This window comes from Vanellus vanellus (assembly GCF_965231255.1).
Source record: "Vanellus vanellus genome assembly, chromosome: 3".
Classification (NCBI taxonomy): domain Eukaryota; kingdom Metazoa; phylum Chordata; class Aves; order Charadriiformes; family Charadriidae; genus Vanellus; species Vanellus vanellus.
The window spans coordinates 67,127,528-67,153,574 of NC_138907.1; the positions used below are offsets into that span (position 1 = coordinate 67,127,528).

General features: G+C 36.6%; 1 protein-coding gene across 1 annotated transcript in view; it reads left to right on the top strand.

The window, feature by feature from the left end:
* The window catches only part of MED23 (mediator complex subunit 23), a 41,374-nt gene that overhangs the window by 4,931 nt on the left and 10,396 nt on the right, over positions 1-26,047 (top strand). Inside the window, exons 7-22 of the mRNA XM_082480861.1 lie at positions 366-464; positions 695-796; positions 1,773-1,842; positions 3,471-3,583; positions 4,804-4,899; positions 12,128-12,328; positions 14,342-14,485; positions 16,016-16,161; positions 18,269-18,514; positions 18,681-18,823; positions 19,374-19,548; positions 21,227-21,390; positions 22,530-22,654; positions 23,126-23,331; positions 24,275-24,455; positions 25,383-25,553. Of these exons, the coding sequence (XP_082336987.1) occupies positions 366-464; positions 695-796; positions 1,773-1,842; positions 3,471-3,583; positions 4,804-4,899; positions 12,128-12,328; positions 14,342-14,485; positions 16,016-16,161; positions 18,269-18,514; positions 18,681-18,823; positions 19,374-19,548; positions 21,227-21,390; positions 22,530-22,654; positions 23,126-23,331; positions 24,275-24,455; positions 25,383-25,553 (2,382 nt within the window). The remainder of the gene's footprint in view (positions 1-365; positions 465-694; positions 797-1,772; positions 1,843-3,470; positions 3,584-4,803; positions 4,900-12,127; positions 12,329-14,341; positions 14,486-16,015; positions 16,162-18,268; positions 18,515-18,680; positions 18,824-19,373; positions 19,549-21,226; positions 21,391-22,529; positions 22,655-23,125; positions 23,332-24,274; positions 24,456-25,382; positions 25,554-26,047) is intronic.

Below are 26,047 nucleotides of genomic sequence, written 5' to 3' on the forward strand. Positions count from 1 at the left end.
GGAAACCATGCGTCTCTCGGAGAGAATCACCTCACCAGCATTGGTGAGCGTGTTAGCCCAAAAAGCGTAAAATACAATATTGTACTTTGGTCAGCATGCACAGGCCGTTGTAGGTTGGATGTCTCTGGATGTGCATCAAAATTTCAACAGTTATTTTCTCACCTGGGATATCCTAAGATTGAAAAGTTTCATAAGGAGTTTAATGACACTAGCATTTGTACTCTCAGTAGCGGTCTGTCTTCTGACACTTAGCAACAAACAGCTAATTTGTCTGTCAAAATATTGTCTGACCATATTGATTGTGTAATCTTTCTGCCAGAAATAAAGAATATCTGGGAGCATTAATTTTCTGTGCTTTCTTTTAGGGTGTGCGCGATCTGTTGAAAGTGATCCTAGAGAAAATCTTAACAATTCCAAACACTGTGAGCTCAGCTGTTGTACAGCAGCTTTTAGCAGCAAGAGAGGTAACTATCTGAATTTTATATGTTACCACTATAGAGGAAGGTAGGCCTCATTCTTTTGTCATTAATGAGTTTCTAATGGCTGGGATGGCTCTTTTTGAGAGTTGGTACAGTAAGAAAAAGTACTTTAATTCTTATGTCTGTTTTCATGGGCTGCCTCAGACTAGTAGGCGGACTACACCTTTGTTTACCTTATCCAAAGCCTTTTACACTGATGTATGTTTTATTTATAGGTGGTAGCCTACATTTTGGAAAGAAATGCATGCTTGTTACCTGCCTACTTTGCGGTTACTGAAATCAGAAAACTATATCCTGAAGGAAAACTTCCCCATTGGGTAATGATATGATATCAAATCATGTAATCTGGAGTTCTGTTCCACACAAAACAAAATTACTTTTATTTTTTTAAAGCAAAGTTTAAATGAAGATTTAAAATCTTCTACTCAACAGTAAGCTCTGTTTAGGCGTGTAAATTAAGGTACAGGCTTGATGTGACTGCAGCAGCAGCTCCCTGTGTTCTTGCATGAAATTGATGATGTAGTTTTGACCTATGGCCTGATGTTCAAAACTCTTGAAGCACTGAGTTGGTTTTGTCGAATACATTTGGAAATGCAGGTCATGCTTACCTACCAGTTTGTGCTTTCTTTTTGGCTTCAAGATAAGAAAAATCACTTTGAATAGCTGACCAGTGTTTTCTTTCTGTTTAAATTCCGTTATGCAAAAATATTTGGGGCTCTGATGCAATGAATATGATCACTGTTTCCAAAAAGAATGTAATGTTTATCCAGTTTTTAGTTTTGTATTCTGTTAAAATAACTAGGTGTCGGGAAAAGGATAAAATCCCGACTCCCTTGAATTAATAGTAAAACTGATACTGACTTCTTTTGAGCCAAGATTTAATCCAGAGTGTACTAATCTATGTCCTTTGTCTTTGTGGAATTGTTATCCAGAGGCAAACAGATTTGTTATGAACAGAAATTCTAAAGCTTGTCTTAAATCATCTGTTCCTAAATAGTGTGCACTTAAATAATATAGTATGTATAGAAGAAACAGTTATTATATAAACTCCCATTTGAGTGCAAACTGAGAAGAGTGCTTCCTGCCCCTTTTTTATAAGGTCACATTTTCCTTTTGTGTTTTTAAGTTCTGGATGATTTTTCTGACTTGTTGAAATGTGTAGGAAGCTAGTTATTTTAGTAGATTCTTGTATATTTTATTAACATGTATAAACTATTTCTGAGTCTTACATATTCCTTATTGGTATCTGCAACTTAAACTCTTAACTTACTTTTTTCTCCTCTTCTCACCCAGTTACTAGGTAATTTAGTATCGGATTTTGTGGATACCTTCAGACCTACAGCAAGAATAAATTCCATTTGTGGTAAGAGAATGACTTCATGAATGACTTCAAAATTAATTTATTTTGAACTATTTTGTTTCTTAACCTTTGGGGAATGTATTCATCTAAGCAAAATGATTCAGAGCTCATGTTTCATGTAGTAACTATACTCTTGTCAGTTTGTTCTCAGACTTGCTTTTCTTAAGTTTTTGCTTTGGAGGGGAAAATTCATATTGATGAATCAAATGACTTTTTGCTACAAGCTGGTAGTGGAAGTCTACTACTTGTTACATGGCCATATAGTTTCTAACTACAATAGATGTTAAGAAAACCGTAGGTTTTCTGTGCTCAAGGATTTTGAGTTGATACAGATCCACTGGTATGCTAGTCCCGGAGTGTTTTCTGACTTCAATTTCCATTGGAGCTTTTGTAGCTGCTCAGCCTTATTCCCTATTTTGTCAGGCTTCTGTGTGAACATTTTCTAGCTCAGATAAGTACCGTCTCTCCTCTTTTGTGAAAGAAAAACTCACCTTTGTTTCTTGCTAGAAGTCTGAATATTAAAATTTGGCTGTTTTCATTGTGAAGCCTGTTGCATTTTTCCTCAAAAAGATAAAAATGTCTTCTGTTTTGTTTTGAGAATTAATGCAGCTGTTATTAAGCTACTTAGATCTGAGCAAGGTTTATTGCAACTGAGCTTTTTCAGTGCAGAGATTAAGAACGTAAATTAATCTGTAATGCCTCAAAGCATTTTGTGTTTCACAAGCACGTAGTTATTCTTCTGTTGAAAGTGTGGCATAGCACACAAATTTTTGCAAGTCTTGTATGTGTAAATGGCCTGTATAGATATGGTTGAAGGAGAGAAAGAGATATTTATTTACTATTTGTTTTATCTGATAGTAATATGGCCAATCTGGGCAATAGAAGTCATGGGATTTGAACTGACAGTGAGATTTTGGTCAAAGTTGAGGCAAAGTTTTTGGTCAAGTTGAGGCACCTAAATTTAGATACTGATACACAGGTGTGCTAGGGGCTCAGTTCATATGCCTATGTTTAAGCAACTGAAATAAATCCTAGGTGTCTAATCTACACTGACTAACAAGTCTATGTTTACCCTACAAAAAACTATTCATATGTGATCACGTGAATTACATTGGCCTACACTGACTGAATTGACTAGATCTCCGTGAACTGTAATTGAAGTACAGATGCTTATGTTTGACTCATTTACTGAACAGAATCCTGCTCACATTTTATCTTACAGGGTCAATGAAGCAAATCTGAAAGACTAGATTATATACTTAGGTTAGTAATACCATTTCCTTTGTGGAAAGGGTCAGTGTACTAAAATTAAATCCATGACACTAGGCCCAGCAATGGCAATGGAGCAGTCTTCTGGTGATCTAAAAGTGCCCTTTTAGATCAATATTTGCTAATACTATTATTTTCAGGGTACCCAATCTGAACAAATGGGGCTTTTACTCCCTAGATATTTTCTTAGTTGAAAATTAGTTAGAAAAATAAAATCAGCCTGAAGCAATCCTGTGGTAAAAAGCTTTAAACAGTGGTAATTTAAGGAGAGCATAAAAGTGGCTGAGGCCAATTTTTGCATCAGAATGATTAAACGATAGGCCAGTTTCACTGTTTTAGAACTTATGTTTCATTGCATGTAGGTCGCTGTAGTCTTCTTCCTGTGGTAAATAACTCAGGTGCCATGTGTAACTCATGGAAGCTGGATCCTACAACTCTTCGTTTTCCTCTGAAAGGTCTCTTACCGTATGATAAGGTATGCCTTGTTAAGCTTCTTAAACACGTTATATTCAATAAATATGAAGCTTTTATACGAGTGTGTGTGTGGGGAAATAATTTCAACTGTGAGTATCTGATTGTTCCAGCTAGGCTAACATTGAAGATGTAGGTGTTTTCACTGTGTTGATGAATCGTCAATGATTTTGTGCTATATGTAAAGGACCTTTAAAGTAGTGTGTGGTATAACTGATGCCCAGAATGCTGAAGAACAAGAGATGTCTGATGTGCTTGTGGGTGTGTGCATGAGAGACCAACAGAGACTTGACTGGAAAATTAGTTTAGCAGTGAGGGGATGAAAGAAAATGGGAAGGCAATTTCTTCTTTTCTGTGCTCTCTGTTATTCCATAGGAAATAAATGTTACAATTCAAACTTACGTATAAGTTAGGTTATTTAGACCTAAACTTTTTGGTGAGAAATAGTGGTGTACTGAAGGAATTGAAGAACTGTAAAGGATCAGGACAAAAATTCACATTGTCCAGCATCCCATTCCCCATATCGTAGGTGCCTAAGGAAGCGTATAAAGATGGTATGTCTAACAACATACATAGTGTTCACACTCTACAGCCATTATAGTTTTGGTTGTTTCCTGAGACAGATTTGGTTTCTATATATTTGGTAAACCTTCCTCTTCCAAATATTTGTCCGGTCTCCAGCCTGTGTAAACTTTTAGCATCCCCAATATCCCTTTGACAGGGAGTTCCACACTTCAACTTCATGTTGCAAAAGGAATTGGCTCCTTCTGTTTGTTTTGAACCTAGCTTCAGGTAATGTTTTTCTTTAAAGTGATTCAGCTATTGGAAGATACAGAGAGCAGTTATTCCATATCTGCTTTCTTCATGGTACTCGTGATTTTTACGGATCTTGGTCGTGTTCTTCCTCATTTGTCTTACCTGGCTTCCTTTGAGTTCTTGGCGGTCCTCCAGTATTTCAAGACTGTTTCAAAAAGGGTGCCATCCTTTTATTGGATGAAGAATGTTCTTCCACTTGGTCCCCGTAACACCTGTCACTTCTTAAGAGCTGTGATTAATTCCTCCTTTCTTTTGGGTATCAGAGAGCAAAAAGGTTTGCCAGATAATACATATCTGCATAAATTGAACGTTCATTCTTACGTTGTTTAACTCAGTTAAATGTAAACTCAGTATTAAACAATCTTGAGGCAATATATGTTTGTATGTGATTGCTTTTTTTTTTTTAAGGATCTGTTTGAGCCACAGACTGCTTTGTTGAGATATGTGCTGGAACAACCGTATTCAAGGGATATGGTCTGCAATATGCTAGGTCTGAATAAGCAGGTACTGTACTATGCTGTAACATGTGATTTAATTCTGCATAGAATCTGCACTATTCTTTTTCTCTTTTCTTTGCTATAGCTAACTAAGCAAAACAGTTTAGGTCCAGAGAGTGATTTTTTTTTTTTATTTTATTTTTTTATTTTTTTATGAGATCATATTAGGTTAATTGGACACTGTTGTTCCTATCATTTGTATATTGCTTTACGGATGTTAAATTAAAAAGTAGAGATTTAAAATATGATTTTTTTTTTTTGCATTGCTTTTTTTTCCTATAAGGCCAGCCTCAAGTACACCTTTGACAGACAGTAGGAGACTGCTAGCTCAAACAATAAAAATGGTTATTGTTCATGTCATTAGTTTTTAAAGCATTGTTGTACTCTGTTGTATTGGCATGTTATAGTACTAGAATAGTGAAAAGCTGGGTTTTGTTTTGTTACATTTTTTCTTTTTATACCTTAGAATGGGAGGGCTTAGTCTGACTTGGGGATCCTTGAGGCTGGCCTCATAGTCACTGTTTTGTCTTTTCTTTTTTTCTTCCTTTATTTTTGTTCTGTCCTGTCTTGTCCTGCCCATCCTCCAATGCTCTAGACCTTGAACATTGCTCAGGTATGTTCACAACCTTACTGTTGTATTGTGACTAACGATACGCTGGCCGCTTTGTAGCCACTGATTCCAGTTAGAGAATACATGTACAGTCAGGGCTTGAAATTGGCAGGACCATTAGTCAAGGGCAAATTCTTACTGTAAATCTCTAGACATATGAGAGATGTAGATAAAACTGACAGTCAGTAGTCCTTTGGTCATATTTTTCATTGGAATGGACTACTACCGTTTCTCTTACCAGTCATAAGAACTTTGTCTGCTGGAATTTTCAGATGAGGAGAGATTCTTAGTTCAAAATTTCTTTCCTTATATCAGTGGAAAAACATCCCACTGCACTTGATTGTAAAATTATAAAGCTGTAAATACATCACTGCTTTAAAAAAAAAAAGGCAAAAAAAAAAGCTTTACTAGCGGAATTTTCTTATCATTAGGAAGCCTGTGCAACGAACTTCCCAACAAGCAATTATAGTGTTCCCCAAACTAGGTGAAAGAAAGGTAGTACAGAATACCATGTGAGAAGTAGTTCCTTAAAGTTTGACTCCTTGTTTAAATAAATAAATAAACGCCTGAGCAAATCAACCAAGTGGACTTCTGCTTGAAATTTGAAATTATGGGTATTATATTTACAGTTGATCCCTTGTTCCAATAATCAATTCCACACCTACTTTAAAAAACATTGTTTAATATTTATAAAATAGCGTTGCTGTTTGCAATACTATAGTGAAGGTTGTGTCAGTGTTTCCATTTAAGAAACTTTTTTCAGATTTGTAACTTGACTATAAAATTTACACCATCCTGAAACCTTGTGTATATTTCCCATTGTAAGTGAAATACACCAATGCTCTTTCTGGATTGGGACAATGTTTTGGAATGAGCAGATTCCTACATCTTGGCAAACAGTACTCTGTGTTGTATATGACAATTTTTTTGTATTTGAGACTTAAAGCAGCTGAAATGTTAAACCTTGGAAACAAGCTGCCAGGTTTAGTGTTGAAATTAGTAGTATTTGTATTCTGTGTCTATTTCTGTGTCTACATTCAGTTAATAAACCAAACTATTCCTCTGTAGCTTGTATCTTGTAGCTGGTAAATAATATGAGATCTAGACAAAAAAATACATTCAACCCACTTTATTCTTCTAACTATGGGTGGTCTGTGCCTTCAGTTCAAAAAACATTGATGTTAAAAAAGCTGTTTTTTAACTCCTACTTTACTGTCTCTAAAATAATCAAAGAAAAGTTAAATTAAATAATAAAATATTTCGACCTATACTTCTTAAAATCTGTTTGCTAGTATAGGAATTCCTACACAAAGTTTCAACCTAGCGTGAATTTTTATGGCCAAGGAGCAAATTTGAAGAACGTAGCTTATAAAGGAAATGCTGACAGAACATGAACTATAGCTGTGCTGCTACAATTACACCAGCATAAAGATGTTTGGGCTGTTGAAAATTTGTGAATTAAAAATATCAATATAGAGTAGGGTGGTGTAGGGGTATAGAACAGGAAATAATGTTCCATTTAAAAATTAATGTACTCTGTTTAAAACTGTGGAAAACATTAAAATTTACTCACTTTTAGGTAATTAACTTCATGTTATAGTTGAATTTGTTAATGTGGCCACCTGACAAAAAGTAACATGCTTTTCAGAAGTTGTATAACTGTATTGATGCTTTCAGAAAATGGCTGATGATTTTGTATTTTATTATTAGAACTGAACTAACCTGCAGAAATGAATTTTCAGTATAATAGAAGACAATTAGAAATGCAAGTAGTGCCAAGTTTGTTTTAAAGTTAATACAGAAACACCTCAAAGCAATGATCATTATTTACTTATGATCATTAATTATTTATGTGAAGCTGCTTGTATGCCGTGTCAGCTATTTACACAGATCCAGTTGCAGGATTGGAGCCTTCATTTGAATCTCTTGGCATCACAAACTAGGTATGGTTCAGCCAAATTTGTCCTAGTTCTCAAATATTCTTGAAGATCAATGAAGTTTTCTGGTTCAATCTTAACTAAGCAGATCTATGTTAGAAAACTGTTCACTCAAGCCATCTCTGAGTTGTGTTTTTTTTTTTAAAAAAAAAAAGGGTACAAATCCAGCTGTCCTGTTAACCTTGCAGAGAGAAAAATGAAGGTAAAATTTGATATGCATAGATTCATATTTTCATTTCAGGATTCTAAGTTTTGCTATGGGATTTTGTTGTGGGATGAGGTTTTCTAATACCTTTTTGAAGTATATGGCTTTAGGTCCAGATGTAATAATACAGACTTCAAAATGTTCTTTCTGTTGGAGTCTGGGCATTTTTCATTTTTGCTACTGTGTAGTTATTTGTGGGACAGTAACTTCTCTTGTATACCTGTTTGAAGTGGTCTAAAGGAAGTAGAGATTTAAATTGTATTTTATCATGTATGTTTTCATGCTTTATGGTTGGACTCTATGATCTTGAGAGTCTTTTCTAACCTAAATGATTCTATGATTCTATGTCAATTTATATTCTGCTGTTAGCTGGGGTGATACTCCTGATACTTAATTATCTTTTAAATAATTTCTTGAGGTACATAACAATCTGCTTTTTGGAAAATGCTTAACAGTTCAAAGTGTCTTAATACACTGATGCCAAATTAAGATTCAGTTTAAGGATCCTACAGTTGGTTCTTAAAACGGAGCTATAATAATGTCATAAAGACATGAAGTCGCTCTGAACGTTTTGGTTTATATCTTTGCCTTCTCTGTATGTACAGACTTGCATGAAGAATAAAATGCCATTTTTACTTACATTGTTGCAGTCAGGATTGTATTACAGTCCTCTAAACAATGAAAAACTTTGTTAAACTTTGATTTTTCTAGGTTGGGGAATGTTTGAAAGAGGAGGTAATTTTCAGCTGTCTTGTTTCTGTAATGCTATACAAACTTTTAATTAGCAGCTATTGTATTAATGCTTTTGCTCTTTAAATAGTATATTGGGCTGGTCACCTTTTAAACCAACAGTGGTGATCTGCAGCTTGGAGTAGGAAATTATCTATGCTATTCTCTGTTCAGTTGACTGTATAGTTGTATCCTCTCCTACCTACAAACCAGGATAGTTTGCTTGGGGAAGATGTTGTTTATTTCATGTCTGTCGATGCACTGTGTAAGCAGAATCATTAAGTGAAAGGAATGACATAAAGCAATATTCAGAAATTGACTTTCCCTTTTATTTTTAAAATGTTGTAGGTTGATGCTGGGAACTTACTATCCAATATAATTAGTGTTAACATGGCAGAGTACTTAATTTAAGGGGTGTGATGATTTTTTATATATTTCTGATTGTAAGAGTGTGTGTTGAGAACACTTGAGTGCAACTTCTTGTTGAAACTTACTCATTTTTTTAGTGAGGAAAGCTTGAGAATGCCCACTGAGCTTTGTAGAAATAGAATCAGGTGTAATATGAACAAAAAGCTTTAAGGTTTTGGGTCTTGGTAGCATACAGTTTTGGAAAATGGAAGTGACAGAGGGGCTATAGTTCTGTCTTACATTAACTACTTCAGCCATTTAACGTACATGTTTCGAATTGGACTTTTGGAGACATTATTTACTCTTGAAGGGATCTTTTGCTGTGCGGTTTGGTCTTCTGAATCCATTTCTTAAGTGTAGATTTTTATTAAATATTTTTGAGCTAAATGTTGCTTAAAATATTTGAAAATATCTGTAATATCTTACAGCTAGCCTTACTGACTTCTTAAAATACTTTTTTTTTAGGTAACGTTTTTAATGCTGTCTGCTCCCCCCCTCCAAAAAAAAAAAAAAAAAAAAAGGAAAAAAACAAACCCAACTGAAAAACTCACACCCCAACCAACCAAAAAAACCCCCAAACCTGACTGAAGCTTTGGTCCACTGAAGAAAGTACCACTAGTTCATCGAAGGGCTGGTCTCAAAAAATTTTAGTATCAAGCTGTCATAATAGCACTTCTCCCCCCTCCCCCCCCCCCCCCCCCCCCCGTATTTCTTTATGGTTTAATAACATTTTCCATGAGATTATGTATTTGTCAGGTCTTTAAGTATTATTTTCAGGGCAAAATGGAGAATATGTATTTTATATAAACAAATTACAAAAATTTGAATAATGTTCTCTTTAGGAAAAAAACATAGTGGTTTTGAATGCTATATTTTTCCATATATCATCCAAAACAGCAGTTGGGGTTTCTGCGGTTTTGTTTGTTTCGTTTTGTTTTGTTTAAGCCATACCAAAACATGAATTTATTTGTGAGGGGAATCAGCTATTGCCTATATTTTTATTCATCTCAATATATACTGAGATGCTCTTTAAGTTATGAGCAATTAATAAAACAAGGCCCCAATCCTGCAAATTCTTATGCCGCACAGTATTTCATTTCTGAGTGCTCCAAAACTATAGACACAGAATTTGTGCAAAAATGTTTATTCACTGAAAATACAGAAAAAAAAATTGCCAGAAAATTAAATTAATGAAGATAGAATATGAAGTACTGCTATATTTCTTATTGAAAATTGTTCTTAAAGCAATACAAGCATGATTTTTCAGAATAAAAGAGTGAATTTGCTTTCTTAATTTCCTGGCTCCTAAATTTTTCCCAATCTTAGAATTATTCAGAATAGTGAAAATTCCTACTGGAAATTCTGGCTTTCTTTTTAACAGTAATATTTTCCTATTATATTCTTTGAATAACTTTATTCTAAATTAATATAGCCTAACATGATTAGGCTTTTGGACATGAACACAGTGCTTAGCGAACTATTAAATTTCAAGCCCTGTACGTAGTAGTTTTGCATGCTGGATTATAAATTAGTCTGTAGTGTTGTCTGTTGCACCCTGCTCTGCTTCATAATTAGTTGCTTTGGGAGGGGGAAAAAAACAAACCACAAAAACCCAAAGTATTCTCAACTGGTGCTGTAAACCTGTAACGTGGTTGATCCGTGATAATGGCATTGTGTACTGGAAGAGAAGGTGAACCTGTAATCGATGCTTCCTGTTTTAGTTAGAGGTTTGTGTTAAGCATGCTTCAGGAAAAGCTAGAATTCTAGCTTTCTGCAGTTTTGAGCTGGCAAAGAGCATGCAACAGGGGATGCTGTTCACTATATTTCGTCAACTTTTCCCGTTCTTCCATTTTATTTTTAATTGAAGATAATCTCTTTCGTTTTTTTCATGGCAAAAGACTGCCATCAATGAAGGTAGAACAAGCATCTCCTTGCAGCATCTCTCTTTCCTTTTATTTCTTTCTTTATTAATTAAAAGGGTTTTTTTTAGGCTGCCTGGCTAGTAAGTCAAAAAACTCATCTAAGGCATCCCTAAAATGTTTTACGAGTATTTGGGCAATCTTTTTAAACTTTTTTACATACACCTTTTTGCCTCTAGAAAGGGATACTGCGTTTTCATGATTAGTCTTTGAGCAGCTCAGTTCCTTTTCTTTTGGGTCATTAAAGTAATAATGTTTTCTTTAAGGCTGCATTACGTTACAGGCATCAGGTGTGAAAAAAAAAAACAAAAACCAAAAAAACAACAAAATAAACCCCACATTCCTGAATAGAGATTGTAATGAAACAAACAGAGTTTAGATTATTTCCGAAGTGCTAGCCTACAGCTTTTGGTGCTTAGGAATAGTACTTTGCACGAGTGTAGCTATACAAATGCAGGCTAATAAAAGGTTGTTGCACTACAGAACTTGTGATATGTGACATGATACTTGATGGTCTTAAATTGAAGACTTATAATCTGAGTTCCAAACCATTGGTAGTGGGCCTGCTTTAACATATGTATCTGAATATATAATGCATTCTTTACTTGATCATTATCAAAAGTCATCAGGGAAGGCGTGTATTTTAAATTATTTCTGTATTTGCGTAGCTCACTGTGGAGACTGTGGCAGTCTATATCTAACACTGTGATACGTAATTTCTATTTTATTCATGATATGTAGAACAAACCACTTTTTGTCAGATTAATTTTTGAGTCTTTTTGATCTTGTCTTGTGTCAGGTGGTGCAGTGTCAGTAGAACAGCACCTAATTATGGGGGTATTAACCAGATGTTAATTCTGCTGCTAGTTGTAGATGAGCCTAAAATGAGAGTGAAAAAGAGAATAGTCATTAAATACCTATATCATGTATGGGGATGTTTCCTCTGGGTTTGGTGATATAATTGATGTATCTTTTTCTTTATGGTGATCCCTACTTTTAAAATGGACTTAAAGGAGAAAAGAGGGAAGGAAAAAAAATAACAAAAAAAACTCAAAACAAACAAAAGAACCCCCACCAGTGTGTTAAAGGAATGGATTTTGTTTTCCATGAATGCAAGATCAGAGAAATAAAATTCTGCGTGAATTTATTACAAAACACAAAGGAAAACCCCAGATGTTAATTTGTGTATTGATGATCTCTGTTTTGGAACTGAGTAGGGAATTATATAATGTGTGATAAAATGTAAAAGTCATCATGACCTGTAACATAGTGCAGCTTTAATACACTGGCTTATCCTTAACTTAAGTTCAGACTTCATTTCATGCTTCCCAGCCTTCTGTCAAAATACTGTACTGAACTGCAACTGTACAAGTTCTGAAGTTAATGGCAAGGCTTTTGGAATACTGTATCTGATCTCTGCCTTACAGCACAAGCAGCGCTGCCCTGTGCTGGAGGACCAGCTGGTGGATCTTGTGGTGTATGCCATGGAACGGTCTGAGACTGAAGAGAAATTTGATGACGGTGGAACCAGTCAGCTTCTGTGGCAGCATCTCTCCAGCCAGCTCATTTTCTTTGTGCTCTTTCAGTTTGCAAGTTTTCCTCATATGGTCCTGTCACTCCATCAAAAGGTAAATTGTTTGTATCGCTCCTGTGGTAAGAGAGATTTTAAAAACAAAACAAGTTTGGTTGTTGGTTTTTTTGTTGGTTTTTTGTTGTTTTTTTTTTTTTTAAAGGTACTCACGTCTGCGAGAAGTACCTTATGTTTAAGAATTAAATTTTTGATCGTTGTGGTCTGTAGAAGTAAGTCAGATTCTCAAGTTATGTTGCTGTGAGCTAGGTCTGTTTCTAGTGTATTCAGTTCCACGATGTTGCATTACACTTGGATTCAAAATGTACTAGTAACTAGAATAAGCAGATAAATTGGCATAATTCAGAAGAACTCAAGTACTGTGCTGTTACATCCAGTTTACAACCAAGATTCAAACAGAGCAAACTCCCTGTTCAGTTTGTGAGTGTCCTGGTTTGAGCAACACAGGACTATTTTCTCTTCTAATGCTTGGGAAAACTGCACTTTTAGAAGATTCTAGTGTCTGAATTTGTGACAATACTTACTTTATAGCCAGCTATGGTATACGGGTTTCAAGGTCTCAGTGGTTTTGGGTTTCCTGAGTGCTTGAGTGAGTAAGAGCGAGACCTGGGCACTTGATCCAAGCTGGCCAACAGGATTATTTCATACCATGAACATTACATTCAATGGGAGTGCACAGCTTCCTACTGATATAATTGGCTGAGTATAATCCTTGCATATTTTAAATTGGTATTGGGATCAATACTGGTTCTTTAATATTATTAATGTTAATTATTTAGTCTTATTCTGTGAAATCTGTTTACATTTCAATCCTCGGGTTTCCTTGTTTCCTTGTTTTTTTTCCCCGATTCCCATTCCCAGGTGGGGAGGGGTCATCGGTTGAGAGAATAATTGTTGAAATGACAATAAGTTGTTGTGGATTCCTCAAACCATAACACTGAGGTCAAGAAACATGCCATGTAAATGGATGCAAGAACTTATAGTTGTCTAATCAAAGCAATCGAATCAAAGATCATTTGTGCAATTACAGTGATATTGGCAATCACAGTCCAAAGTTACTATTACTTCCTTATAATTCTATTAAAACTTATACACTTTCTAATATTCACCCTTTTCTCTTGTGCTTAATGCCTCTCTGAGTGGTGGTGCCACCTCTCAAGAGCGGTGGTGCCAGTCCTCTACAGGAAAGGAGAGGAGGGGTTATAGTAAGTCAGCAACATTCTGAGCTGTTTGCTGAGGGAAAGTATGGTGTCAATGGTAGGAAAGGGATTTTCTTTCTTCTCACTAGTGAGATGGTTTGTGGCTATTTAGATACGGTTTCTAAAATGTGCTACGTGTTGCTCCATCTTTGTTTGTCCACAGTTCCATCTTACATGGGAATTTACTATATGTGGTTTACTTGTGATGGATTTTAGTTCTCTGCTGTCTTTGGTTTCCCTGAAATTCATTTTGCTAGGGTGGCATTCCTTTAATTACTGTTAATGAATCATTGAAACAATAGGCATTCTACAACACAATTGCACACATCTAATCTAAAACTAAAACAAGCTAGATAAGAGTAGAGGTTAAGAGTAGAGTGCTGGTTATTAGAGAATTGCTATTACAGATAAAGAAGTTAAATAACAAAAAAATAAATCCAGTCAGGTCCAGATGAAGCAAGCCAAAATTCTTCTGGTTCAGAAACTTTCTTTATAAAACCTGTGGCCTGCTGCTAGCAATGGCAATACTGTACTTGGCTACAGGGCTACAAGGTGACATTTTAAGTCCAGTTTGTTAGAGTTGCTAATTTGTTAGAACAGTGATCCTCAAGAGCTAAATACCTTTTATCATTCATTGTTGTGACCCTCCCAGAGTTTGTTTCTGTGTGACAACTAATGTACCTGTTTACTATCTTTTTGAAAACATGACGTACATTTCTGTCTAAGTCCTGCTATGAAATTCCCAGAAGTCTCTGCTGGAACTGTTTTAGTCTGCCCTTCTACTTTTATAGGAATCCTTGCAGTGATTTTTCTTCTGTGTGCAGTATTTGTCTGTTACTGAGTGTTTTTGACAGTTGGCAGGCCGTGGTCTCATTAAAGGAAGAGACCATCTGATGTGGGTGCTACTTCAGTTCATCTCTGGCAGCATCCAGAAGAATGCACTGGCTGACTTCCTCCCAGTTATGAAGCTTTTCGACCTCCTGTATCCTGAGAAAGAAGTAAGTCTTCTCTCTGAAATTAAAACTTTTATTTTTAATTCAGCTCGACACCGTCATATGTCAATATTACTGTCATTCTTGAGGCACTGTTACCGGAGTGTGCTGCATAGTTGGAGAGAGCTGTTTCATAATTAAATGACAATTTTCAGGATTTCTAGCTATGTTTTTCCAATAACCACATCTGTGCAGTGGATTTAGGGGCAAAAAAGACTTCTGTTAAGTCATCTCTTCCTTGACTTTGGTTTGACAAAGGTTTTGAGGAATTTGTTAAAGTATTGAGGATACTATTAAGGAATAATACGGAATTCTGTTGTTAGATCTGGGCTGTAACGGAATAGTACACTGAGATACACTTTCAGGTGCAAAGAACTGAACAAGACACTTTAAATTTGTTTTGTATTAACAGTTACTTAAATTCATTCTGTGGTAGCAAATCCTAGTTATGCTTTGTGCAGTCCTCTAGAATTAAGGTTCCTGAGGAAGTGGGAGTTACGGGAAGTTCTTAAACTTTCATTGTGACAGCGTTGTCAGCATGAAGTCCTGATTACTTGCTCTTATTGTCGTGCCTTCTATTTTGGGTCAGTAGATTTGTTAACACAAATGTGTGGTGTACCAAACTGATACGTAGCAATTTTTCCCCCTCTTAAGTTAGTTTTGACCCACAGAAATTCTTCAGTACAATTTGTTTCATGAGATCGCAATTGCTTTTGTCAACACAAAACATGGGAAGAGTGACAGGACTATTTACCTCAGAGCCCATAACCACAGTTAAACTTGTTTGAGGTGTTTATGGGACTAGAGCATTTCTGAGGATTCAATTTCACAAGGAGCTTAAATGTTATCTACAGCTGTTGCTCTTAAGAGGTTCTGTCTTACTATTGCCTTGTTTATGTTTTGCTGCTGCCTCACTTGTGCAGTCAGTGGTGTTTGTGCAGTAATAACTGTACCAAAGGGAAAGAAATGTGGATGTTGGCAAAACGAGACAGCCAGAGTGCCTTTTCCAATGGCAGTAGTCTACCTGAGTCTGTAGCCAAAACCTTTTGGATTTTGGGGTGTATCTGTTCCTTTTCATAGGAAGTGTATTAGACTTTAAGTATAACAGTGACACTAGACAAGTTAGATTTTTCAGAAAATATTGGTGAACCACTGAGTACCTACTATGGAAGAACATACCATAACTGGGTTCTGAATAATGTATTAGTGTGAGTCTGAGAGTAAAAGTATATGCTTTGTAACTATGTATGTCTTGAATTTTATACCCTTAAGGATGACCTTCCGCTTGCTGAGGTCTTAGATTACTTGTTTGGTTGGGGTTTTTTTTCAGCGTGATTACTGAGGTCCAGGTGTCTTCCAGAGCTCTTGATTTAAAATTGCATAAACAGATGAGGATAGAATCTGTTCTTGAAAAATGTTGCGTATGATGTTGCAAGTCAGAAAAAGAAAAAAATAACCTTGTGAATGCTGGCTATCTAAATTGATTTTCTGTACATTAATACATGCAATATGTCACATTCGTGTGTTCTTTTTTAGTGTATTCCTGTACCTGATATTAACAAACCCCAGTCAACTCATGCTTTTGCAATGACCTGTATTTGGATTCATCTGAATCGGAAGGCCCATAGTGACAACTCCAAGTTACAGATTCCCATTCCTCATTCTCTTAAACTTCACCATGAGTGAGTTTTGGGGGTTTTGTTATGTTTTGATTTGTATGTAGATGTAATGGAATAGGAAGCTCCAAGTCTGTATTCAGAATGCATTGTGTGATGGGATGCTGCTTGAGGGTTATCAAAGGAATGAAGCAGGACTAAGAGCAAGCTCAAAGTCAAAATACGGTGTTATCATACAGCTTACAGAAATAATATATTGTTTCAAAGATCAGTAAATCAGAGACCACTTGGCCAAGCTGGACATTCACAAGTCCATGGGCCCTGACAGCATGCATCTGCGAGTGCTGAGAGAGCTGGCGGATGTTATTGCTAGACCACTCTCCATCGTCTTTGAACGGTCATGGAGAACAGGAGAGGTGCCTGAGGACTGGAGGAAGGCTGACATCACTCCAATCTTCAAAAAAGGCAAGAAGGAGGACCCAGGGAACTACAGACCGGTTAGTCTCACCTCTGTCCCTGGGAAGGTAATGGAGCGACTCATTCTGGATGTCATCTCCAAACACAGTGAGGAACAAGAAGTTATTGGAAGTGGTCAACATGGATTTACCAAGGGTAAATCATGCTTGACCAATCTGATAGCTTTCTATGATGTTATAACTGGTTGGCTGGATGAGGGGAGAATCGTGGATGTCATCTACCTTGACTTTAGCAAGGCTTTTGACACTGTCTCCCATGACATCCTCATTAGGAAGCTGAGGAAGTATGGGCTAGATGAGGTGACAGTGAGGTGGATTGAGAGTTGGCTGCGGGACAGAACTCAGAGGGTTGTGATCAGCGGCACAGTCTAGTTGGAGGCCTGTAACCAGTGGTGTCCCCCAGGGGTCAATACTCGGTCCAATTTTGTTTAATATATTCATTAATGACCTGGATGAAGGGACAGAGTGTATCCTCAGCAAGTTTGCTGATGATACCAAACTGGGTGAGGTGGCTGACACCCCAGAGGGCCATGCTGCCATCCAGCGTGACCTGGACAGGCTGGAGAGCTGGGCAGAGAAGAACCTAATGAGGTTCAACAAAAGCAAGTGCAAGGTCCTGCACCTGGGGAGGAAGAATGCTAGGCACCAGTATAGGTTAGGGGCGGACCTGCTGGGAAGTAGCTCAGAGGAGAATGATCTGGCAGTCGTGGTAGACAGTAAATTATCCATGGCCCAGCAATGTGCCCTTGTTGCCAAAAAGGCCAATGGAATCCTGGGCTGCATAGGGAAGAGTGTGGCCAGTAGGTCGAGGGAGGTCATTCTCCCCCTCTACTCTGCACTGGTGAGGCCACAACTGGAATACTGTGTCCAGTTTTGGGCTCCCCAGTTCAAGAGGAACAGGGAACTGCTGGAGCGAGTCCAGCGAAGGGCAACTAAGATGATTAAGGGCTTGGAGCATCTGCCTTATGAGGAAAGGCTGCGAGAGCTGGGACTCTCTAGCCTGGAGAAGAGAAGGCTGAGGGGAGACCTTATTATGGCGTACAAGTATCTAAAGGGTGGGTTGAAGGAGGATGGAGCCAGGCTCTTTTCAAGTGACAGGACGAGGGGCAATGGGCACAAGTTAGAACACAGGAAGTTCCGTTCAAATACACGGAAAAACTTCTTTACGGTGAGGGTGACAGAGCACTGGCACAGGCTGCCCAGGGAGGTTGTGGAGTCCCCTTCTCTGGAGATTTTCAAGACCCGCCTGGATGCAGTCCTGAGTAATGTGCTCCGGGCAATCCTGCTTTAGCAGGGGAGTTGGACTAGATCATTTCTAGAGGTCCCTTCCAACTCTGAAAATTCTGTGATTCTGTAAATCTTTTTTACTGATGGAGAATCTGAAAGTAAGTTGACTATTTTGTTTTGTTATGCTGTGGTTTGGAAAATGTGGGTAAGCAGTACTTTGGGTTGTTTTGTTCGGAAAGGTGATTAAAGTGTGTTTTTGTCCTGAGGTGTTTCTCCGATACAGGAAAACAATAACACAGTTAAACTGTGGCATAATACGTAGTCGTTTTGATGTGATGTAAGTAACAAATTTTTTTTTCTACTGTTTTACAGTGGATTTTTGACAGGTTATTGTGGTTGTAACCTTAGAATATGTGTGTATTCTTCTGCGTGTTTCTTTCTACTTAACGTTAAATCTCTTTGGCACACAGGTTTTTGCAACAGAGTTTAAGAAATAAAAGCTTACAGATGAATGACTACAAGATTGCCTTGTTGTGCAATGCTTATTCAACCAATTCAGAGTGTTTCACGTTGCCAATGGGTGTACTAGTAGAAACTATTTATGGAAATGGCAACATGAGGGTACCTCTTCCAGGGACTAATTGCATGGCCTCAGGGTCTATTACCCCATTGCCAATGAACCTCTTGGACTCACTCACAGTTCATGCCAAAATGAGGTACAGTATGCAGACAGCTTTTTTTTTTTTAATCTATAAATCTTTCTGTAACTAATTATCATCAGGAAAGCTTTCCTGTGGACATGTCATGTATAGATGTATTAATGAATATCTTAACTTTCAAGTCCTTGTTTTTGATTGAAAAATACTTTCTCTCTTTCCTCAGTCTGATTCATAGCATAGCTACAAGGGTAATTAAGTTGGCTCATGCAAAATCTAGTGTGGCCTTGGCTCCTGCTCTTGTGGAAACCTATAGTCGCCTGTTGGTTTATATGGAAATAGAGTCCTTGGGCATCAAAGGCTTTATCAGTAAGAAAGAAAACCTTTCTTTTTAACCCCTTCCTTTTGTTCTTTAGCATTTTCTTTTAATAGCAACTAGAGACCATAGTAAAAATGAAAATCTAATGATGCAGCGTGTTGAATACATGTATAAATTATTTTCGTATAAAAGGAATTGTAGTAGTTATCCTAGTGCTGCAGTAAATTTCAGATGAGTGTGCTGCTGTCACTTTATGCCATCACTTGTATGGTCAGTACCTTCCTAGTTATGCTGCATTTTGGAAAAATGCTCAATGGAAAATCATAATCGAAGTTACTTAATTATATGCAAATGATACTTAATTGCACTCACTAAAATTACTTGTGTGTCTGCTGTGTATGTTCATTCAAAAGATTATGGAGCTCTACACATGCTCTACAGCATCTTCAGACAGCACTTGCACATGCACTGTTTGGAGGTGATACAGTTTTTAAATCTGACTTGTAGCTAAATATAACCCTCTCTCCAGAGAGTAGTCTGTAGTTGTATTTTAAAGTGTAATCACTTGGAAAACTTACTTTACAAACTCATTTTCATAAGGTCAGCTCCTGCCAACAGTGTTCAAGTCTCACGCATGGGGAATTTTGCACACTCTGCTAGAAATGTTTAGCTATCGGATGCATCACATCCAGCCTCATTACAGAGTCCAGCTGCTCAGCCATCTTCATTCCTTGGCTGCTGTGCCACAGACTAATCAGAACCAGCTTCATCTGTGGTGAGTGATCGTTACCATATATAACGGTAATGTCAGATTCCTCCTTCATCATATGTTGAAAGCTGGCTGAGAACTTTGTTTTACATGGGACATAAGTACTTCCCAGTCTTAGTTCTATAGCTAAATTGTTTTGTGGTATCTCAGCAGGTGGTGTTTCAGAAATACAGTTAGATGTTAGTAGTAGTACTTTGCAGAGTTGTGTGAGGCAACCTCTTGCACAGACATGGCAGCAGTGTCATTGGTCAAAACACAGGAACAGGCACCAGAACGGTCATGTCAGGAAGTGTCAGGCAACTTTTGAGCTTCTTGCACTGGAGATAACGGGCAATGCCTGCTACTCGTAGTCACAGTGATTGGCTTGTCTGCCAGTGGGACTGTGCTTGCTTACTCCTGTAGAGGATTCTATTGCAAAAGTTAAGTTGGTTCCACTTGATTCTTTAGTGAAGTTAATTTTCAGTCAGATCAGAGAAATAATCTGATTCATCCTGCAGCTGTAAAGGAGTTGGCGCAAAGCTATGGTGGATATTCATGAACCTTATTGGAGAAAAACCTGTCTGTTCCATTGTATGGTGTGTGTCTTATATCAGCATAAACCATGCATAAAACAGTGGCTAATTTGGATACAAGAAAGATGGCAGAGCTGGTTAAAGAAGCTCTAGACTTGATATGCAAATAATTCCAGGGCAAAGCTTTGAGTTTAACTTACTGTTAACAAAGTTCAAGGGTATGAAATTCAGTTTGTATGTAGAATCTGGGGTTTGTTGTAGAAAAGTTGGGGAAAAGGAGTGTCCATCCACTCTAAAGAGTAGAATACTTCTTGTGGGGGTATGTGAGGGAGACACAGCAACCTCATTATTATCACTTCATATCAAGGAAGTCCAATTACACAGTACTTTCTTAGTCCAAATTCAAATCGCTCAGTTGCTTATCCTTTATCAAGAATAAAGAGAACAAGTGAAAACAAGTTTCTCCTTAAATTCAAGGTCTTGCTCTTTTTATTCACCTAAATCTTGTTTTGTCATGTTAGTCTGTGAAATAGGGATGTTAGTCAGTCACTTTTGATAAGAGCTGCATGCAACTAGGTTGGGGTAAATTAACCTATAGCTTTGGCATTTCAAAGAGACAGTGTTATAAAAGTATTTTAAATTACTTCAAGCTACCTGGTGTGAAAAGCAATTCCAACTAGAGCGCTGGAAAATAAAGTGCATTTAATCAAAAGCAGTACTTCCTCTTTAATAAGGACAATTTAGTGCTGTCTGCTTCAAGGTGATAGCTTTGGAACTTCCCATGCATTATTCATGCCTTTTTATTCTGGTTTTGCATATATTTATTTATCTATGTATCCTTATTTAGATGAAGATATTCAAAAGATTACAAAAGGGGAGGAGGTCCAAATTGGAGAGACTTTGAGGCTCTTTTTCAGGGGCTCTGCACCTGGAATTTTCACTAAATCAACTTTTGAGAGCTTTATTTGAAGATAAAGTACCCAAATGGTTGATACCAAATTTATTAAACAGTGGAAAAAGCAAACTTTTCCAAAAGGTTAAGAACATCACTTTCAAAACAAATATTTTTGTATTATTTGAAGCAGAAAATGGAGGGAAAATAGGTACTTTTGGAATATGAGAAGCAGCAGTATAAGCATTATTTGCTAACTGGATTGTTTTCCTTCTTTCAGTGTTGAGAGTACTGCTCTAAGGCTAATCACAGCTTTGGGCAGCTCGGAAGTCCAACCACAGTTTACACGATTCCTCAGTGATCCCAAAACAGTTCTTTCAGCAGAATCAGAAGAACTCAACAGGGCTTTGATCTTAACTCTAGCAAGGGCAACACATGTGACAGGTAATAGTAGTACTGTGAGATAAAGTCTAAGTGAAAGCTGTAGTCAAGCCATTTCTCTGAAATACTGTTTAATAGAATATCATGGAAATTATAAGGTCATAAAACATATCCTGTACACTTCTAGTTTTGAAAAAAGTATAATTTTAATTGCCATCTACTTGTTTTTTATGCAAAAAGCTGTTAACTAAAGTAGTAGTGAAATCAGACATTGGTTCAAAGTTTATTTTTATACAGAGATACAGTGTCACTAGTTTTTTTTTTTTTACTGTCTTATTTTCAGTTTCATTATTTTAAGTTCAAATGTTTGGATTGATTACTGATACATGCCACTTAAAAAAAAATAACGGAATGTTCATAGCAAGTAAGTTGCTCATGTGGAAGCCACCCCCTTATACAGCTTACCTTTAAGAAAAAGCAGTATGTGTTTTGGGTTTGCTTTCTTGGGGAAGGGAGAGGGGGTAGCTTTTACTGTGTGTTTTAGTGTTTTAACAATGTGCAATGACTCTGGCCAGGTTTTTGTTAGCTTTGAGGGGGATATTTTCTCCATCTCCTTTTTTATGGTTCTAGTCTGGAGACTCACTGAGGAGTTAGAACAACTGATTTCAGAAAAACTGGTGGAGAGGATTTGAAAGGAAAATGGCTTTGTGTTAGGTTTTTTTATTTTTTTAACCTTTGTTCAGCCTTTAATCACATCACAACACTGCGGTTTGGGGGATGAGGCTTTTTTTTTATTTCTGCAGCTTAATTGGGAAAGGAACTGTGAGCAGCCTTTTTAAAGCAATATAAAATGGCATCTGGCAATTTATCTTCAGGATTTTTTTTTAAGTCTAATTAGTTAATCAGCAAAAGCTTGTCTTGCTGTCATTACAGGAAATGAAATATAAAATCTTAAAACCATGATTGCTTTATTTATTTCTAGCTCAAAACCTAAAAATATTTTTTTTTATTGTTAATAGCATAAAAAAGATAATACTCAGCATGTTCTATAGAGTAAATAAGATTCAAAGAAAGGAGAAGTTGGCCAAAAAGGAAACCCTTTTGAACTAGTAAAGTCTTGATGCATGTGACTACAAAAGGAATAACAATAAGAAATGGGGTTTTTTTGTGTGAAATTCTAATATCATCAATCCATTTTCTAGACTTTTTCACAGGCTCTGATTCAATTCAAGGAACTTGGTGTAAGGATATATTGCAGACTATCATGAGTTTTACTCCACATAACTGGGCATCCCATACACTAAGCTGTTTTCCAGCTCCTCTGCAGGTAACAGTTTTAAACTGATGATTTTATAATTGGAAATAGAGAATTTGTTTTCTTAACAAGATCCTTTGCCTTTCGCTAGTTGGTGAGATTCTTCCCCTGTCCCTAAAGAGTCCAGCATGATTGTAACGTTGCTATTTCTTCAGAAATGCATTAGCTTCTCCTGATGTATTCTAAGGCCAAGTTTGGCCAACTGATACTTCCAGTAGAAGGTAAAACAGGTATTTTAAAAATTAAAAAATAAAATCTAAAAAAAATAATTGAAGAAGCCTTTTTGCTTGTGGCAATTTGTCGTGTAGCTTTGTTAGTGACAAAACAGTCGCTGTGGTGTCATGGTGAAGCAGCCACCCTACCTAGTAGGTTTGTATTGTACACGGAAGTAGAAGTGCATAAGGTGCTAAGTCAGGCAAAAGTTTGCCTGTTCAAATATTTTACTCTAGGCTCTCAGTCACAGCAAAGCCAACTTTATTTCAGGTATTCTTCAAGCAGAATAACGTACCTCAGGAAAGCCGTTTTAACTTGAAGAAGAATGTGGAAGAAGAATACCGAAAGTGGAAGTCTATGACCAATGAGAATGATATAATCACACACTTTTCTGTGCAAGGTTCATCCCCACTTTTCCTTTGTCTCCTATGGAAGATGTTGTTAGAGACCGATCACATTAATCAAATTGGCTACCGGTGAGCTTTAAAGATGTGCTATTTCAAAGTTCTTACAACAACATTGTCAGTTCTGAGGACATAGGCCTTGTGCATTAACAGCTTGATTTCTACCTTTTTTTATTAACTCTTAGCACGGAAAAAAATAGTGCGGTTAAAGCATATCATAATAATTGTGCAGTGTTTAAGATTGATTACACCACACAGTGGTCTGCAATACATATTCTTCCTGGTAAGAGATGTAATGTATTTTAATTAAGCAGTTTACTTGTAATGGCAGTGGTTCAGGCAATCTGAAATGATAAACAGAAAGTATAAAGTGTTTATTTACTTAGCCTTTATACATGAATAAAGGCCAAATATATTAAAAAAAAACCAAAACAAAACAAAACACAAATGTTGGATTAAGGTGAAAATTTACTATAGAAGTAGTAGTCCTACAATTTTTTTACTTGTTCTCAGTAGTAACAGTATCAGCTCCAGCTGTGAAAAATAGATTCTTTCTTTTCAGTCCTTGTTTGGTCTGTTGAAACAATTAATGTTTATGATAGCAGGTGTTACTCTGCTGTGCAATGAGGAAATACCAGTATTTTAATGCTATGGTTATATTAAAACACATACTGCAGAAAAATAAAGTTGAGTTGCAGAGGATTGTCCTAAGAGGTGTATAACTAAAAATGCATAACTAAAGCATGTGTTCTGCACACGATACTATATATAAGAATTGGTGAACATGAAGCATTTCTTCTGATTTGTATCCATATTTTGGAATTCTTTTGCTCTAAGGTTTTTTTTTGCTTTGCTTTGGAGTTTTCTTCAGTTCATTTTGTAAAAGGAGGTTTTTTAAGACAATTGTATTAAAACCGACTAATTTTTATAAGATATACCAGTTAAAAATGTATTAACAACAGTAGTAAAAATTGCTTGTTTCTTTTTTTTTTTTTTTTTTTTCCTTCCCTGCTAGAGTGTTAGAAAGAATTGGGGCGAGAGCTCTGGTGGCACACGTCAGGACGTTTGCAGATTTCTTGGTGTATGAATTCTCTACTTCTGCAGGAGGCCAGCAGCTCAATAAATGTATTGAGATTCTCAATGACATGGTGTGGAAATACAACATTGTAACACTTGATAGGTTGATACTGTGTTTGGTAAGTATTGCCTTAGAAGATAAGATGCCAGTTCTTCACACAGAGTCTACTTTGAGTCACTTTTGTAGCGGCAATCTTTAAAAATACAGTAGTTTTAAATAGTGACTATTTGCTAATCCAATAATCAACTAAAATAATAGATTACTTCTGTAAGCAATGTAAAAGTCAGTCTTAGTTCTCTGAATCTTTGGGGGAAGCTTCTCTTGTTTATTTCATGGCAACCACTGAATTGGTATTATTAAGTGTTGTTTTTAGTGCTTTGGGTCTCTGACCTCAGAGCTACGCAATTATTTCTGCATTCTGAAAAGGTAGAAGAGGTACGGTATGCCAAGATTCAGAAGCAAATGGAAAATCTTGTACCCGTAAGAGTATGCTTTCTTAGAATTAAGCCTGTTTCATCAGAAAAGTAGGACAGAAGTGGCAGTCTCTGTTTTTCCAGGCTATCCTACAAAATAAAGCAGAACTTGCCTAGAGAGAATTAAATTTTCATCCACTTATATTTTACAGTGTCATCTTAATGTAAAGCTAGTTGTTTGAATTTTAGTTTGGTTTTCAAACTGAAGTCCAAACATGTCAGAGGGGCCAGAAGTTTGAAGCAATCTTAACTTCATTATCATTAATTGGTTATTTTCAATAAAAGAACTGACAGCTAAAACAGAGCTAGAATTCATGGAGAACTGGGGAGTTTGTAAGACTTTGCCTGTGGAATAAAAAAATGTGATGGGTACTCTTCACAGGAGGGGATTGAACCTGCCTCTGTTCTGTGTCTTTGCTTGAAAAATAGAGTTGAAAGACCGTATGTTCAGTGTGAATTTGTGTGCAGATGTATGTATTGTGCAGCCAAATATGCTAGCCAATGTTTAGGGGTTATAACACAGACAGCAGCATCAACTGTAATTCCATGTTTTATCATCCGTTTTGTTTAAGGCTATGCGTAGTCATGAAGGAAATGAAGCTCAAGTCTGTTACTTCATAATTCAGTTACTGTTACTGAAGCCTAACGATTTCAGAAACAGAGTGAGTGATTTTGTAAAGGAGAATTCTCCGGAGCACTGGCTGCAGAATGACTGGCATACTAAGCATATGAGTTATCACAAGGTATCAAAACTAATAAAATTCTTTTACTGTAATATTTCCTGTCATTTGAGGTCAGTCAGAGAGTCTTTTGTCCTGTAAATAACAGGACAGCCCTATCAATTTTGGGGGTTACTTAGTGAGTCGTAATTTATTTGTGCTAGTATAAAAAAAAAATCACTATGTTTATGTAATTATGTTAAAATGAGAATGCAGTGATATTCAAAAACAGAAGCAACTGAAGAGCTGGTTGGAGATTCATCATTGCTCATCTAAATACAATCATTTTAAAATCTTGGGTTTACTGAAATTCATTTAGAACTGAGTTTTTGTGCATCAGGAAGAAGGAGTTTCCTTCTGGTTTTTTATGACTAGAACAATAGTTAAGCCTATGTTTTCTGCTAGTTATTAAAGCTTTTTCCATCTCCTTTGTGGCAAGAACACGATACCCTGATATGTAAGGGAAGAGAATTGCTGAGATTTTAATGCTGCTGTAAACATAGTGGCTTCTGCTGGCT